This window comes from Canis lupus, chromosome 32, assembly GCF_003254725.2.
Source record: "Canis lupus dingo isolate Sandy chromosome 32, ASM325472v2, whole genome shotgun sequence".
NCBI classification, from domain to species: Eukaryota; Metazoa; Chordata; class Mammalia; order Carnivora; family Canidae; genus Canis; species Canis lupus.
Window position 1 is genome coordinate 12,205,814 of NC_064274.1, and position 14,934 is coordinate 12,220,747.

Consider the following 14,934-nt stretch of genomic DNA (forward strand, 5'->3'; position numbering starts at 1 on the left):
TATTATATATGGAGCTCAATAGCCCTATTAAATACATATAAATGTAATTTATACACAAAAAATGTAAATAATATGTATATACTAAGCAGACCAGGCTCACAATCCTTCTGTCTACCTCAGTATCTGCTATCCTCCTGGGTAAATTCAGGGCCATTTAGAACAAACCATCAATATCTTTATTCATCACCTTTAGCCATCTTCTTCCAATGACTTTTGCTTCTCCACTTCACTTATTCTCATGAACACAACCTAAATCTTATCACTCCAGACTGCTCCACCACCAAAATTACTAATATAAATATCTACTCTGTTCACACTCCACCACTCTTCTAGCCTGCCTGCTCCCAACTAAAATACTCTCTAACCTAACTGGTGTCTCTAGTACTTCCCACTGTGTTCTTTCATAACCTAACCCATTTGTCACAGCTCTTTCCATCATTTTCACTACCCATTACCCTGGCCCAAGCCACCATCATTTCTTAACCAGGCTATTGTGATTAGCTCCCAGTGGGTCTCTCTGCTACTGTCTATCTCTCTCATCTATTCTCTGTCTAGTAATTACAGTAATCCTTTTAATTTATAAGTCATGTCATGGCACTCTTTTGTTCAATACTATCTAATAAAGTACTTTTAGAATGAAAGTCAAAATGTTTACCAGGACTTTTTAGAGCATCGATGATCTGGTGTCTTATTGCCTCATTTCTTTACCTTTTTCCCTTGCTCAATGTAATTCAACCATACTAGCCTTCTCAGCTCTGCTCAAACAGACAAGTATGCTCCCAACTCAGGACTTTGTACTCCTCTTCTCCTCTTGTATGGAATGTTCTTCTTTCTTCTTGCTCCTTCCTTCAAGTCTCTGCTCAAATGTCCCCACATCAATGAAGCATTTGACATCCTATTTAAATGAGTAAATGACATTTTCCTATCTTACCATTACTTCTCCCTTTCCTTTTTTTTCTCCACAGAATCTATCACCATCTGACATGGTTTCTTAATTATTTATTGACTATTATTTATTGTATCTTCATTAGAATATAAGCTTCATAAAGGCAGAGACTTTGGTCAATTGCTTACTGATGTATTTGTTGTGCCTAGAATAATGCTTTGCAAATAGCAGGCACTTAGTAATTATTTAGATTTAATAAATTCAGCTTAGATTACAAGGTGGATTATTTAAACCATATTTAAGCCACCAAATTTTGTGTATGTAAATATCCAGATGTTTAAAGTAATTCCTGAGTAAATATGAGGGAAATACTTTACTAAGTCTTGGATTTAGATCCTCTTAGGAAGAGAGAATCTAGAATTGTTCTGAAGCTACAGAAATTATGCTACAGCTGTTAGATGTCACTTGAAAGATAAGTTTCTCCTAACCTAGTTATTTAGAAATACAGATTTGACTTTCCAGTTTGGCAAAATAAAGATGCTTCTATTATGTTCCTTCCTTGAAGCCTACTAACACCAAAAATAATGAAAAAGAGAAAAGAAAGTTGCACCTTAAGCAAAAAATGGCCATAACCATAAAGAACCAACCATGAAGACTACATGCCAAATGCAGCAGAATGTGTATTAAAATGCCAGGAGCCAACATGTACATTCTTAGACCTTCAGGAGACTATAGATTTCTCCAAATGTCATACTCCAAAGAGGTCTATCCAAAATTCCTTTGATTAAAGTAATGAGATCTAGTGGATATGCCCAAATCATTGCAGAATCTGCAAAAACCTTAAAGGGAACTTAGTTCACCCCCAGAGAATACGAAAGTGGACTCAAAGGAAGAGTCTTATAGATGAATCTTTTTTCTTAATTTTTGCCTTGGCCCCCAGTAGAGGCCTGTCTGGAAATGAGGCTGATGAATGCATTGTACAAGCTATGATTAATTTTGCAGCACTGGCCACAGTTAACTGAGTAGAAATAGACATTAGGCTACTCCCCTGAGAGCTTATTACAAAAAGATTTCACTGAAGAGCCACACCAACTTCCTGCTTGCACCAAAAAAGGATAGTAAAAATCTAAAGTGTAGCTTAAATTAAATCCATCTTCTTTTTAAAACCTTTCATCATTCTCCCATTCTTGTAATTATTAACTCCCTAGTTAAACTGTATACTGGTTTCCTCTGGTATGTAGCTCTTGTGCTACTTCCTTTGGTCTGGTCAGAAATGTCTGATCACACTACACAAAGAATACATAATGTAAAACATATTCTTCTCCTGGAAGATTTTCTGTTTCCCTGTTCACTTCCTCTCCCCAACAACGTGTTGAAATCTCATTTTTCATAAAGCCACTTAAATATTCCACTCTTTCATAAAACTTCCACCTAAAAAAAAAAAACTCCTTTTCAAAAAACATATCTGAATAGATGCTTAAATACTAAAATCACATTTTTCCATCCATTGAAAGTACAATCATATTCAATTCTTGTCTTTCCAAAGACAAGAAGGATACTTAATATAGTCATAATAAAAAACATATAATAGTGAATTAATAGTAAGAAATGTCTAGAAGCAGTGACTCTTCTGTCATGAGTAATATATCTGATTGTCAACTTTATTTTTATGCATTTGACTCTGTTTTCCTTCCATTATCAAGACTGATACCCTTTCAGGTAGAGAGAAGTAAGATAATATCATAAAAGTGATATGAAACTAATGATTTCTTTTCAAGCTATAATTTATTGAAAATTTGCTACTTTTATTCATTTAATCATAACAAAAAAACAGCTTAAATTAATTAGTGATAGTTTTCATCTATTTTACAGATGAGGAAACTAAGGTTGAAGGAGAAATTGAATAATTTGCCCAGGGTCACACAAACTGAAATTCTAACCCATTTTGTGTTATTCTAGATTAGAGTTTTAAACTCTGTGCCCTAAGCTTATTGATAAATATATCTACTGAAGTATCCTGGACCAGATCATTTCAAAGTAAGCCAATGTCTTCATCAATTACTCTTCATCCTGTATTATCATCCTTGCCCCAATTTAATACTTTATATTTCTAAACTATTTAACTGGCTTTAAAATACTTTCACAAGCATTAATGGTTTGAATCCCACAATAAATCTATAGAATATTTGCAATCTTAAATAACAGGAAAGGGAAACAGATATTAAAAATTACCCAGTCATATTGCTGAGTAGTCAGGTTACAAATATAGGCATTCTTACTCTATTTTCATTGCTTTTTCTGGAACTGTTCTTTAGAAGTATCTAGTATTTTATCTTAAAATAAGGCAGACATGAAATACTCTGTGAACTATCATGTTTTCAAATTTATTCAATTATTTTGAAAATACTCATTAACATTGCTTTCATATTATGTACAAATTGTGATCAGGGACATTATTTTCAGTAAAATGAATAGAGTCCATCTACTGAATTCAGGGAATTTTCAATGCCAGGCATTGAGTTCTATAGCTTGACAAACATGAGGCCTAAAATGACATTGCTTCTATGATCATATCAAAGATTGCTTACTGTATCAAATGTATGGGAAGGAGTGGTGAGAAGGAAATATGAATAAGTGAAGTGGGTTCAAATTATGCAAACTCTTGTTTGTCTTGCTAAGATTTGGATTTTATAATATAGGGATAGGTGAAGAAAAGCTCACTGAAGAATTCTGAGATGGGAAGTGTCATGTTTGAATCTGCATAATGAAGAATAACTCAGGCAGAAGAGGGAAGTGGGAGTCAAGGATTAGACCAAAGTCAGGAAAACAAATAAGAAGGCTATTGTAATAGTCTCAGATTACTCAGTCCTCAAATCTGGATGATCATTAAAATTACAAAGGATGCCTTTTAAAATGCAGGTTTTGGGGCCCTACAATTGTTGCAGGATTTTTTTTCCTCCATCGGTGCCTGCAGTTCTTGGTCATGCCACTTGGAAGAATGAAGAGGTAGACCAGGCTGAGCAATGGGCAGCAAAGCAAGGTTTATTGAATGAAATAAGGTTCCCAAAGAAGGAGGGACTTGAGAGAGTTGCCACAGGAGTTTCCAAGTATGGGGTTTTTTTGGGCTTTTTAGCAGGCTATTTTAATCAATTAACCCTCCCTGCATCTGTTATTCAATCAGGTTTTTGTTGCCTATCTATCATGTGGGAAAAAGTGGAGGGCTCCTTCCAGGGTGGTGTAAAATCCTTTAAACGTGATTTCTTTGGGCAGGGCTCCCTTCCTGCTGCCTGCCTTCCAACTGTCCTTTATCATGATGAGTTTCTGACTCTAGGGCTAGGTCACCACATGATTGTGATAATAAGCCATGTGTAGAATTTTCTTGCCTGGAGAGGCTATGAGGAAGTAGTAGTGAGAGAGAAGAGATTGGAGAGATATTTAGGCAGAAATAACAGGTTTTAGTGATTGTTGGATACCAACCTGGAGCAATTGTGCGGATGGGTGGGCCATTCATTAAGACAAGTGGAGCATTAGATCTTAAAGGACAAGAAAAATTGATGAGATAATCCATGGGGCATGCAGGTACGAGTGACCTCGAGGCAGTTTGATACATATGTATAACTAAAAAGGATGGTAGTATAGACCATTGTGATTCATCCATCCCTTAGAGCTGTGGAAGGGACCCATCTGACCTTGGCACTTCGCTGCAAGCCCAGATAAGGTGGGTTTTTTTGTTTGAAGCAAGGAAGAAGAGGAAAATGGCTGCACACACACACACACACACACAGACATACACACACCATTCTGTTTGGTCTATATATTCAGCCATCCAATATTTCACTTGCAAATGTGCTAAGTATATACTCATTTAAGTCAATGATTAAAATACTGAAAATAACACAAACAGATGTAGAGACCTGCCCTGAAGTAAATGCCAATCCACAATCAAAGTCCTTCATCCTGGTCCAAATGAAACTAAACTTAGATTTGTCTGAACCCCTAATCTCCATACAGTCCATGAGGATATTGTGAGAAGTTTCATTCAATCTTTTATGGCTTTATTCCCTACATTGGGGTATACTGAGGTATGTCAGTGGATACATTTAGTACTTCTTCCCCTTAAAAGCCCTTTTCTATACTGAGATATAGAAAGTAATTAGATATATAGTAGTTATAGATATACAGTAGTTTCCATGAGCTTAAGCTTATTCTCAGTATAATTTATATGTCTGTTATTCATGCATACTTATCTCTTGTTTTGTGCTGGTTTCTTGTATACATCCTTCTAAAAGCTGAGCTCATGCGAATGATCAGAATAAGAACTTGTTTTTTTCAGTTCCCTTCCATTTTTCCAATTTTTCACTATGTCATTGATTTCATTGTGACCCTCCCATTTCCTTTCTAATTACCTTCCTTTTTGGTTTGTATCTAATATTTCTATGATTTTAAGGAATTAAAAAGATCTGCTTTCTAAACAATATCCAAGTTTACATACCTACCTGTGGCTAGTATGTTCTTTACTTTTATGGACCTAAAATGGCACCGGCGTATTTCATTAAAATAATTTTTGTAGCCTCCATTTCATCCTTACTACATCCAGAGCATCATTCCCTTGTAGCATAATCTACCATCTGAGATGAGGCTATTAGCAAGATCAGTAAAGAATGCACCAAATATTTTGCTTTAGTAGAATGATGCTTCCACAGTATAGAAATGTAGTTTCCAACCATGATCTTTTTTTTTTTTTTTAATTTTTTTTTCCAACCATGATCTTTATCTGCCTCTAGGCCAGATCTGAAACTTGCATTAGGACAGTAACAGTCATATTCTTTATCTACCTAAGATAACAGTATTTGACTCCCATAGTACTATTAGTTTGTGTGTTTTATCTTGTATGCTCATGCTAAGTTCTCCACCAGACTTAAACCTAGTAGCTCAATGATTTCCAAGCACGGACTCCTTCCATATATCTCACCAAGTGTTATTTTATTTGCATAGCAATATAACCTTCTCTTGGCATATTCTCATTAATACCTGTATCTCAGCAAGTTTGTCTGGCCTAGATCATATTTTCTATTTTCATTATATTTTAGGCTTATCTTATTAGCTTTAATTAAAAAATAGAAGTGTTTAAAAGTATTGATCAGAGATACAGCTGAAACAAAGTCAATTACTTTTTAATATTTTAAATAGAGACCTTTGCAAAGTACTATAGGAATCAAAGGAACAAATTTAAGATAGATTTTTTTCTATTAAAAATTGTTTTTAATTTTTTGGTAGCAAAACTGATGTATTTTTCCCCATATTTCCTCTTGTGAATCACTGACACATTTTCTCAGCTACTGTATTGTCTCCAACTTAAGTTATACTTTCATCTCATTTTATCATTCTATCTGTGCATTATTCTTCCCTTACCTCAAATTCTAGTTTAGAGTTCTCTTTATCAGTTTGGCAAGATTCCAGATAAATGCATTCGTCTCAGATGTACTATATTCCTTATAGGGAGTCTGTTGTATTAACAACATAAGCCCTGGCTAAGAAAACCTAGATTTTGGTCTTCTTTTGATTTTTGGAAGGGTGCTAGTTGATACTCATTACCTTTTATTTCTTCTTCAAAGTCATGATCTTAACTGGAAGAAGAGATGAAAATGCCTCTTCAGTGACCAAACCAAGTGCTTAGGTTTTATCATTCATTGCCATACAAATCAATGAGTATACTGCAGTCTGTAAATGTGTTAAGTCTCAGGAAACCTAAGGGAACCTCTCATATCTATTCCATCATGATTTGCCTCAATATAAAGGAGAAAGAAATAAAATGCCTTCCCTGGAAGATTTGATTTGGTTTATCCTCAGACTCTTTTTAGAGACCTACATGTATTTCCCTAATGTGTAAAGGATATGTTATATAAATTATCAGCCAATTAAAATAAAAGGTAGAGATCATATTATCAAGGATTCCTTTATAGCTTATAAAAATATTATCCTTTACTGATGATAGTTGCCAGGAACTACATATGTGGGACTTAAAACCTGAGGTTGAACTTGAAAGTATCCCAGACACAAGAGAGAAAAAAAGACACAATGATATTATCCTCGGGAATTTGCAATCTACTCAGTAAGCAAGCACTCCTGAACACAGCCATAAGCACATATCCTTGCTGTAACACCAGGTTTCTATAGAAATCGACCAGAGCAGTGGGCTAGGTAAGTGATTTTGAGATGATTTTAACAGCAACAAGGAAACATCAATTCACAACTATCCTCCAATCTTAGAAGAATATAGATCAGTTAAATACTTGATACAGAGAACATGTTCATAAACAGAATTCAACAAGCACAGGAATAATACTCTATATCCATGACATTTTTATGGTAAAGAATGATTTAAATAAAATATCTTCCATTCAAAATATAATACTGAAGATTAAATGCCAAAGTTACTTACTTTTACTATGATAAGCCTAGCCAGGTTTTCATATCTCTGGTTATCATTTTCTGTATGCTCTACTTCAAACAGAGTATTATAATTTTCTAGTAATTTAGCCATTATCTTGTTGCAGATGTCTTGTTCTTTCATGCCTTCAAGCCCAGGTGGCACACTAGAAATAAGGGGGAGAAATGACATGAATTATTTTGTAAAAACAAAAAATGCCAGCACAGCTGACTCAGGAATACATTTTGACATCTCCTATATGACTGATCAGCCTTCCTATAAGGACACACACAATTTTCAACAAGCTCTATGGTGACGTACGATGTTGCCGGCACAAATTCTGTTCAATAGCTTGTGATGAATATGAAAAGGACATGTTGTTCAGGAAGGAGGTATAGATTAGCATGGGTGTCATAATGCTTTGTATGTATTAGAAATTGCTATGCATAAGGTAATATATAAGAACAAAAGTGTTAAAAATCAAATGTTATAACAAAAAGACTGACAGAAACTATAGAATGTTCGCCACAGAAATAATAGCAACAGAATCTTTATTGAAGGTCTTCTTAGATAATGCACAAAAAGTACAAAACTTAAAGAAAAATTTAAATATTTCCAGAAAAAAAATACTGATTACTGTTAAAGCTGAGTGATGTGTAAATGGAAGATTTATTATACTATGTACTACTCTCTCTTCTTTTGGGTAAGTTAAAAAAATTTCCATAATGAAAAAAAATGTGAAAAAGATCTTCTGAATGCAGAAGACACCATAAATAAGGTAGAAACACAAGCTATAGATTAGACATGAGTATCTCTTCAGTAACATGGACAATTGACAGGATTGGCAGTTAGACTACGCAAAGAATTCCTACTAGTCAATAAGGAAGAAAATTAAAAAAGACAAAGGACAAGAGCTGAAAAACTCATAGAAGAAAACATCAATATAGTTGAACATCAATAATCTTATAGTGCAAAGATCTTTAACCTCATTGAATAACCAGTGAGAATATTAAAAAAGCCACACTGAGATGTTAGTATCCATCTAGATTAGTTTCCTGTGGCTACTATAACAAATTATCACCAGCTGTTGCTTAAAACAACAGAAATTTATTCTTTTACAGTTCTGGAGGCCAGCAGAGTGCACTAACTGGTAACATTCCTTGGCTGTGACTATTGCTTCAATTTTCAATCAAGGCCAGCATCTTAAAACTCTGCTCCATCTTCACATGGCCTTCTCTGTGTGTTGAGTCTAGAAATAATCTCACTCTTATGGTCAATTAATCTATGGCAAAGAAGCCAAGAACACAACATGGGGGAAAGACAGTCTCTTTAATAAATGATGTTGAGAAGACTGAATAGCTATACGCAAAAGAATTAAACTGGAACTCATACCTCACACCATACACAAAATCAACTTAAAATGGATTAAAGATTTGAATATAAGACTTGAATCCATAAAATTCCTATAATATAAATATTACAGTAAGCTGCAAAAATGTGCTGCCTTTCATTAAGAATGATGAATGAGCAGAACCAAAAACACAAGAGGGTGAAGTTGAAAACCATGGAGAAATATTTCCAGAACTTGAAACCTAGTCAAGAGATTCCCAACATTTGCCAAACTGGATATCAAACTGCCATTACGTCAATCAGGAAATAAAAGAAATTAAAAAGTACATAAAAATAAGTGAAAATAAAAATGCAATTGTTCAAAATCTTTGGGATGCAACAAAATTATTCAAAGCGGGAAGTTTATAGCAATATAGGCCTATCTCAACAAGCAAGCAAAATCTCAAACAACCTAGTCTTACACCTAAAGGTGTTAAAAAAGAACAACAAACAACACCTAAAACCAGCAGAAGAAAGGAAATAATAAAGATTAGAGCAGAAATAAATGAAATAGAAACTTTAAAAACCCAATATAACAGATCAATGAAACAAGGATCTTTGAAATGATCAACAGAATTGATAAAACTCTAGCCAAAACTATCCAAAAAAGAAAGAGAGAGGCAGGGAGGGAGGGTGGGAGGGAGGGAGGGAGGGAGGGAGAGAGGGAGAGAGAGAGAGAGAGAAAGAAAGAAGAAAGAAAGAAAGAAAGAAAGAAAGAAAGAGAAAGAAAGAAAGAAAGAGAGAGCTCACAAAAATCACAAATTAAAGTGGAGAAATAACTGATACCACAGAAATACAAATGATTGTTAGCGATATTATGAAAAAGTATATGCTAACAAATAAGAAAACCTGGGAAAAAATGGATAAATTCCTAGAAACCTACAACTTACCAAAACTGAAGAAGAAATAAAAATTTGAACTGATTACCATAAAAGAAATTGAAATAGTAATCAAAAAATTCCCAACAAATAAAAGCTCAGGACCACAGAGATTCACAGGAAAATTCTACCTAATATTTAAAGAACAGTTAATACCTATCTTCTCAAACTATTCCAAAAAACAGAAAGGAAGGAAAACTTCCAAATTCATTTTATGAGGCCAGCATAACCTTGAGCCAGATAAAGACACCATAAAAAAAGAGAACTACAAGCTTATCTCTCTCATGAACATAGATGCAAAAATCCTCAACAAAATACTAGCAAACCAAACCCAACAATACATTAAAAAAAAATTCTTTTTGACTTAGTGGGATTATTCCTGGGTTTCAAGGGTGGTTTGATATTCACAAATCAATCAGTTTGATACAACACAACAATATGAGATAGGATAAGAACCATATGGTACTTTCAATAGATGTAGAAAAGCATTTGACAAGGTACAATACCCATTCATGACAAAAACCCTCAACAAAGCAGGGAACATAATGCAACATAATTAAAAAACATAATAAAGTCCATATATGAAAACTCATAGTACTTTTGAATGTGGTGCTTGGCTGGCTCAGTCAGTGAAGCATGCAATGCTTGATCTCAGGATCATGGTAAAGCTCCACGGTGGGGGTGTAGATTACATTAAAAAAGAAAAAAGAGAGACTTCTGAAAAACCCAATGCAAACATCATCCTCATTGAAAGCGTTTCCTCAAGGTCAGGAACAAGACAAGGAAGTTCACTTTCACCACTTTTATTCAACATAGTACTGGAAGTCCTAGCCATACCAATCAGACAACAAAAAGATATAAAATGCATGTAAATTGATAAGAAAGAAGTAAAACTTTCACTATTTGCAGATAACATTATACTATATAAAGAAAACCCAAAAGATTCCACCAAAAAACTGCTAGAACTGATAGACGAATTCAGTAAAGTCACAGGACATATCAATGCATAGAGATCTGTTGCATTTCTATACGCCAATAATGAAACAGCAGGAACTAAGAAAACAATCCCATTTATAATTGCACCCAAAATAATAAGATACCCAGGTATAAACCTAACCAAAGAGGTGAATGACCTGTACTTTGAAAACTATAAACACTGATGAAACAGACTGAAGAGGACACAAAGAAAAGGAAAGATGTTCCATGTCATGGATTGGGAGAATATTGTTAAAATGTATATAATTTCCCAAACAATCTGCACATTTAATGCAATACCTAACAAAATGCAATAGCATTTTTCACAGAACTAGAAAAAACAATCCTAAAATTTGTATGGAACCACAGACAACCCCAAATAGCCAAAGCAACATTGAAAAAAGAAAAGCGAAGCAATTCCATACTTCAAGTTATATTACAAAGTTGTAGTAATCAAAATAGTATGGTATTGGCATAAAAAACAGACACATAGATGAATGGGCCAGAATAGTAAACCCAGAAATGAACCCGATTACACAGTCAATTAATCTTTGACAAAACAGTAAAGAATATCCAAATGGGGAAAAGACAGTCTCCTCAACAAATGGTGTTACGAAAAATGGACAGCAACATGAAAAAGAATGAATCTGGATGACTTTCTTACAGCATACAGAAAAATAAACTCAAAATGGGTTAAGACCTAAATGTCTATCAAGGATAAATAAAGAAGATGTGGGATATACACACACAGGAATATTATTCAGCCATGAAAAGGAAGAAAATCCTGCACTTTGTAACAACATGGATGACCTTGAATGCCAAATGAAATAAGTGAGAGAAAGAAAAATAACATAAAATCTCATGTATATGTGTAATCTAAAACAACAATCAACAAAAACAAAACAAAACAAAAAAAAAAATCTTAACAGATAGGGCACCTGGGTGGCTCAGTGGTTGAATGTTTGCCTTTGGCTCAGGTCATGATCCTGTAGTCCTGGGATCGAGTCCCACATCAGGCTCCTGCCAGGGAACCTGCTTTTTCCCTCTGCCTATGTCTCTGCCTCTCTGTGCTTCTCATGAATGAATGAATGAATGAATGAATGAATGAATAAGAAAGAAAGAAAGAGAGAGAGAGAGAGAGAAAGAAAGAAAGAAAAAAAGAAAGCAAGCAAGCAAGCAAGCAAGCAAGCAAACAAACAAAAAAAACCCCTGAACTGATAGCTACAGGGAACAAATTGCTGGTTGCCAGAGATAAGGGTGAAGGATGAGCAAAGTGAGTGAAGGTAGTTTAAAGGTACAAACTCCGAGTTATTAAATAAATTTTCTGAGGATGTAACATACAGTATAATGACTATAGTTAATAATACTGTATTGTATATTTGAAAGTTACTAATAGAAAATCTTAAAAGTTCTCATTACAAGAAAAAAAGCTTTTAAGTATGTGTAGTGATATTAACTTAGACTTACTATGGTCACCATTTTACAACATACACACATACTGATGATCGTGTTGTACACCTAAAACTAACAATGTCAATTTTATCTAAATAAAAAAATACAGATATGTGAAAAATGTAAAAAAAACATATATATTACTTTATGTTTTGGGGCAAAAATTATATAAAGATATAATTTTGTGATATCAATAATTGAAAGAGGTGGGGAAGGAGCTATAAAAGAGCACAGTTTTTCTTTTGTTTTGTTTTTAAAATAATCTCTATGTTCAACAGGGCTCAAATTCACAATCCTGAGATCAAGAGTTGCATGCTCTACTGACTGAGCCAGTCAGGAACCTTGGGGCAGAGTTTTTGTATGTTATTGAAGTAAAGCTGGTACTTATTCAAATTAGAGTGCTATAAGTTTAGGATGTTAGATGTAATCCTCATGGCAACCACAAAGAACATACCTACAGAATGTACACAAAAGAAAATGAGAAAGGAATTTAAACATTATACTACAAAAAATTTTAACTAAACACAAAAGAAAATAGTAATGAAGTAAATGAAGGACAAAAAGCTGTAAAGGCCATAGAAAATGCATAGCACAATGATACAAGTCCCTCCTTATCAGTAATTACTTTAAATATAAATGGATTAAACTCTCCAAAAGAGAAGAGACTGGCAGAATGAATTAAAACACATAACCCAATTATATTCTATCTACAACAGATTCACTTGAGATCCAAATCTACAAACAGGTTAAAAGTAAAAGGATGGGAAAAAATAATACATGCATATTGTAAGTGAAAGAGAGCAGAGGTGCCTATAATAATATTATACATAATAAACTTAAAATTAAAAAAGGTTAAAAGAGACAAAGAAAGTCATTATATATTAATAAAAGTTTCAACACAACAAGAAAATATAACAGTTATAAACACTTACACAGCTAATGATAGAATCACCAAAATATATGAAGAAAAAATGGACAGAATTTAAGGGAGAAATAAACAGTTCTACAATAGTTCATGAATTCAATACCCTACTCCCCAAAATGGATAGGACACCAGACAGAAGAAACAGAGGATTTAAAAAAACAACAAACTAGATCTACTGGACACACACACACAATATTTTACCTGACAACAACCAGAGTGAACACTTTTCTCAAGTGTACATGTGGCATTTTCCAGGATATACCATATGTTAGACTACAAATTAAATCTCAAAATATTTAAAAAGATATTCATTTTACAAAGTAACTTCTCAGACCACAATGGGATAAAGTTACAAATAATAACATCAAGAAAACTAAAAAATCCACAAAATTGTGGAATTATGTTTAGGCAATCAATGGAACAAAAACTGTATTTTAATGAAAATTAGAAAATATTTAGAGATGAATGAAAATGAAAACACAACAAAATCAAAATTTATGGGATGTAGCAAAACAGAGCCTAAGGAGGAAATTTATAGTTCAAACACACTAGAAAACAAGAAAGATCTCAAAGAAAAACCTAACTTTACAACTTAAAGAACTAGGAAAAGAACTAAAAAAACCACAAAGCTAGCAGGAGAGAAAGAGTAAAGACTAGAGCAGAGATAAATGAAACAGAAAAACAGAAGAGAACTATCAATGAAACCAAAAGTTGGTTCTTTGAGAAGATAAACAAAATTGACAAACTTTTAACTAGATGAATTTTAAAAAGAGCAAGGGGTGCTCAAATTGTTAAAATCTGAAATTAATGTGGGGACAATACTACTGACTCTATAGAAATGAAAAAGAATTATGAGAGTATACTATGATATTTGCACATCAACAAACTGGATAATCCAAGTGAAATGGACTGACTACTAGAAGCACTAAACCTACCAAGACAGAATCACGAAGATAAAGAAAATCTGAATAGACCTATTGATAGTAAGAAGACTGAATCAATAATCAAAAATTTCCCCCCCAAAAATGCTCTGGACTTGATGGCTTCATTGGTAAATTCTACCAAATGCTTAAACTAATATTAGTATTTCTCAAACATTTCCAAAAAACTGAGGAGAAAACATTTCTTAACTAATCCTGTGAAACCAACATGACTTTATGTCAAAGCCAGACAAATGCATTTCTATAAACAATAAATAATATGAAAAGGAAATGACATAACTATGCCATTAGTATCAAAAGGAATCAAACACTTAGGATTATATTTAACCAAGGATGTGAAATACTTATAAAATGGAAACTACAAAATGCTGATGAAAGAAGTTAAAAAAATAAATAAATGGAAATACATCTCATGTTCATGGATTGGAAGACTTAATATTGTTAAAATACGAATATTACACAAAGCAACCTACAGATTCTATGCAATTGCTATCAAAATTCCAACAGCATTTTTTGCAGAAATAGAAAAGCCCATCCTAAAATTCACATGGAACCTCAAGTGATCTCGAATAGCCAAAACAAACTCAATAAAGGGAACCAAAAATAGAAGACTCCCATTTACTAATTTCAACACTTACTACAGAGCTATAGTAATCAAAGCAGTGAGGTATTGGCATGAAGGCAGATATAAATACTAATGGATACAGAGAGAGCCCAGTAATGAACCTTTGCTTATATGGTCAAATGAGATTTGCCAAGGATGTTAACACCACTGAATTAAAAATGGACTATCTTTCAACAAATAGTACTGCAAAAACTGGATATTCACATGCAAAAGAATGAAGTTGACCCACTACCTAGTATCATATATAAAAATTAATTCAAAATGGACCCAGAATCTAAAACTATAAAATGCTTGTAAAAACACATAAAGCAAAAACTTCATGACATTGAATTTGGCAGATTTCTTGGCTATAACATGTAAAACATAGGCTACAAAAGAAAAGCAGACAAATTAGACTTCATGAAAATTTTAAAAATTTTGTGCATCAAGACAC

At 33.5% G+C, this 14,934-nt stretch overlaps 1 protein-coding gene across 6 annotated transcripts in view; it reads right to left on the minus strand.

The window, feature by feature from the left end:
* Positions 1-14,934, minus strand: part of FAM13A (family with sequence similarity 13 member A) — a 344,934-nt gene that overhangs the window by 197,378 nt on the left and 132,622 nt on the right. For all 6 annotated transcript variants that reach the window (XM_025424952.3, XM_035709590.2, XM_025424933.3 and 3 more), the window contains one exon: positions 7,329-7,482. In XM_025424952.3, the coding sequence (XP_025280737.1) occupies positions 7,329-7,482 (154 nt within the window). The remainder of the gene's footprint in view (positions 1-7,328; positions 7,483-14,934) is intronic.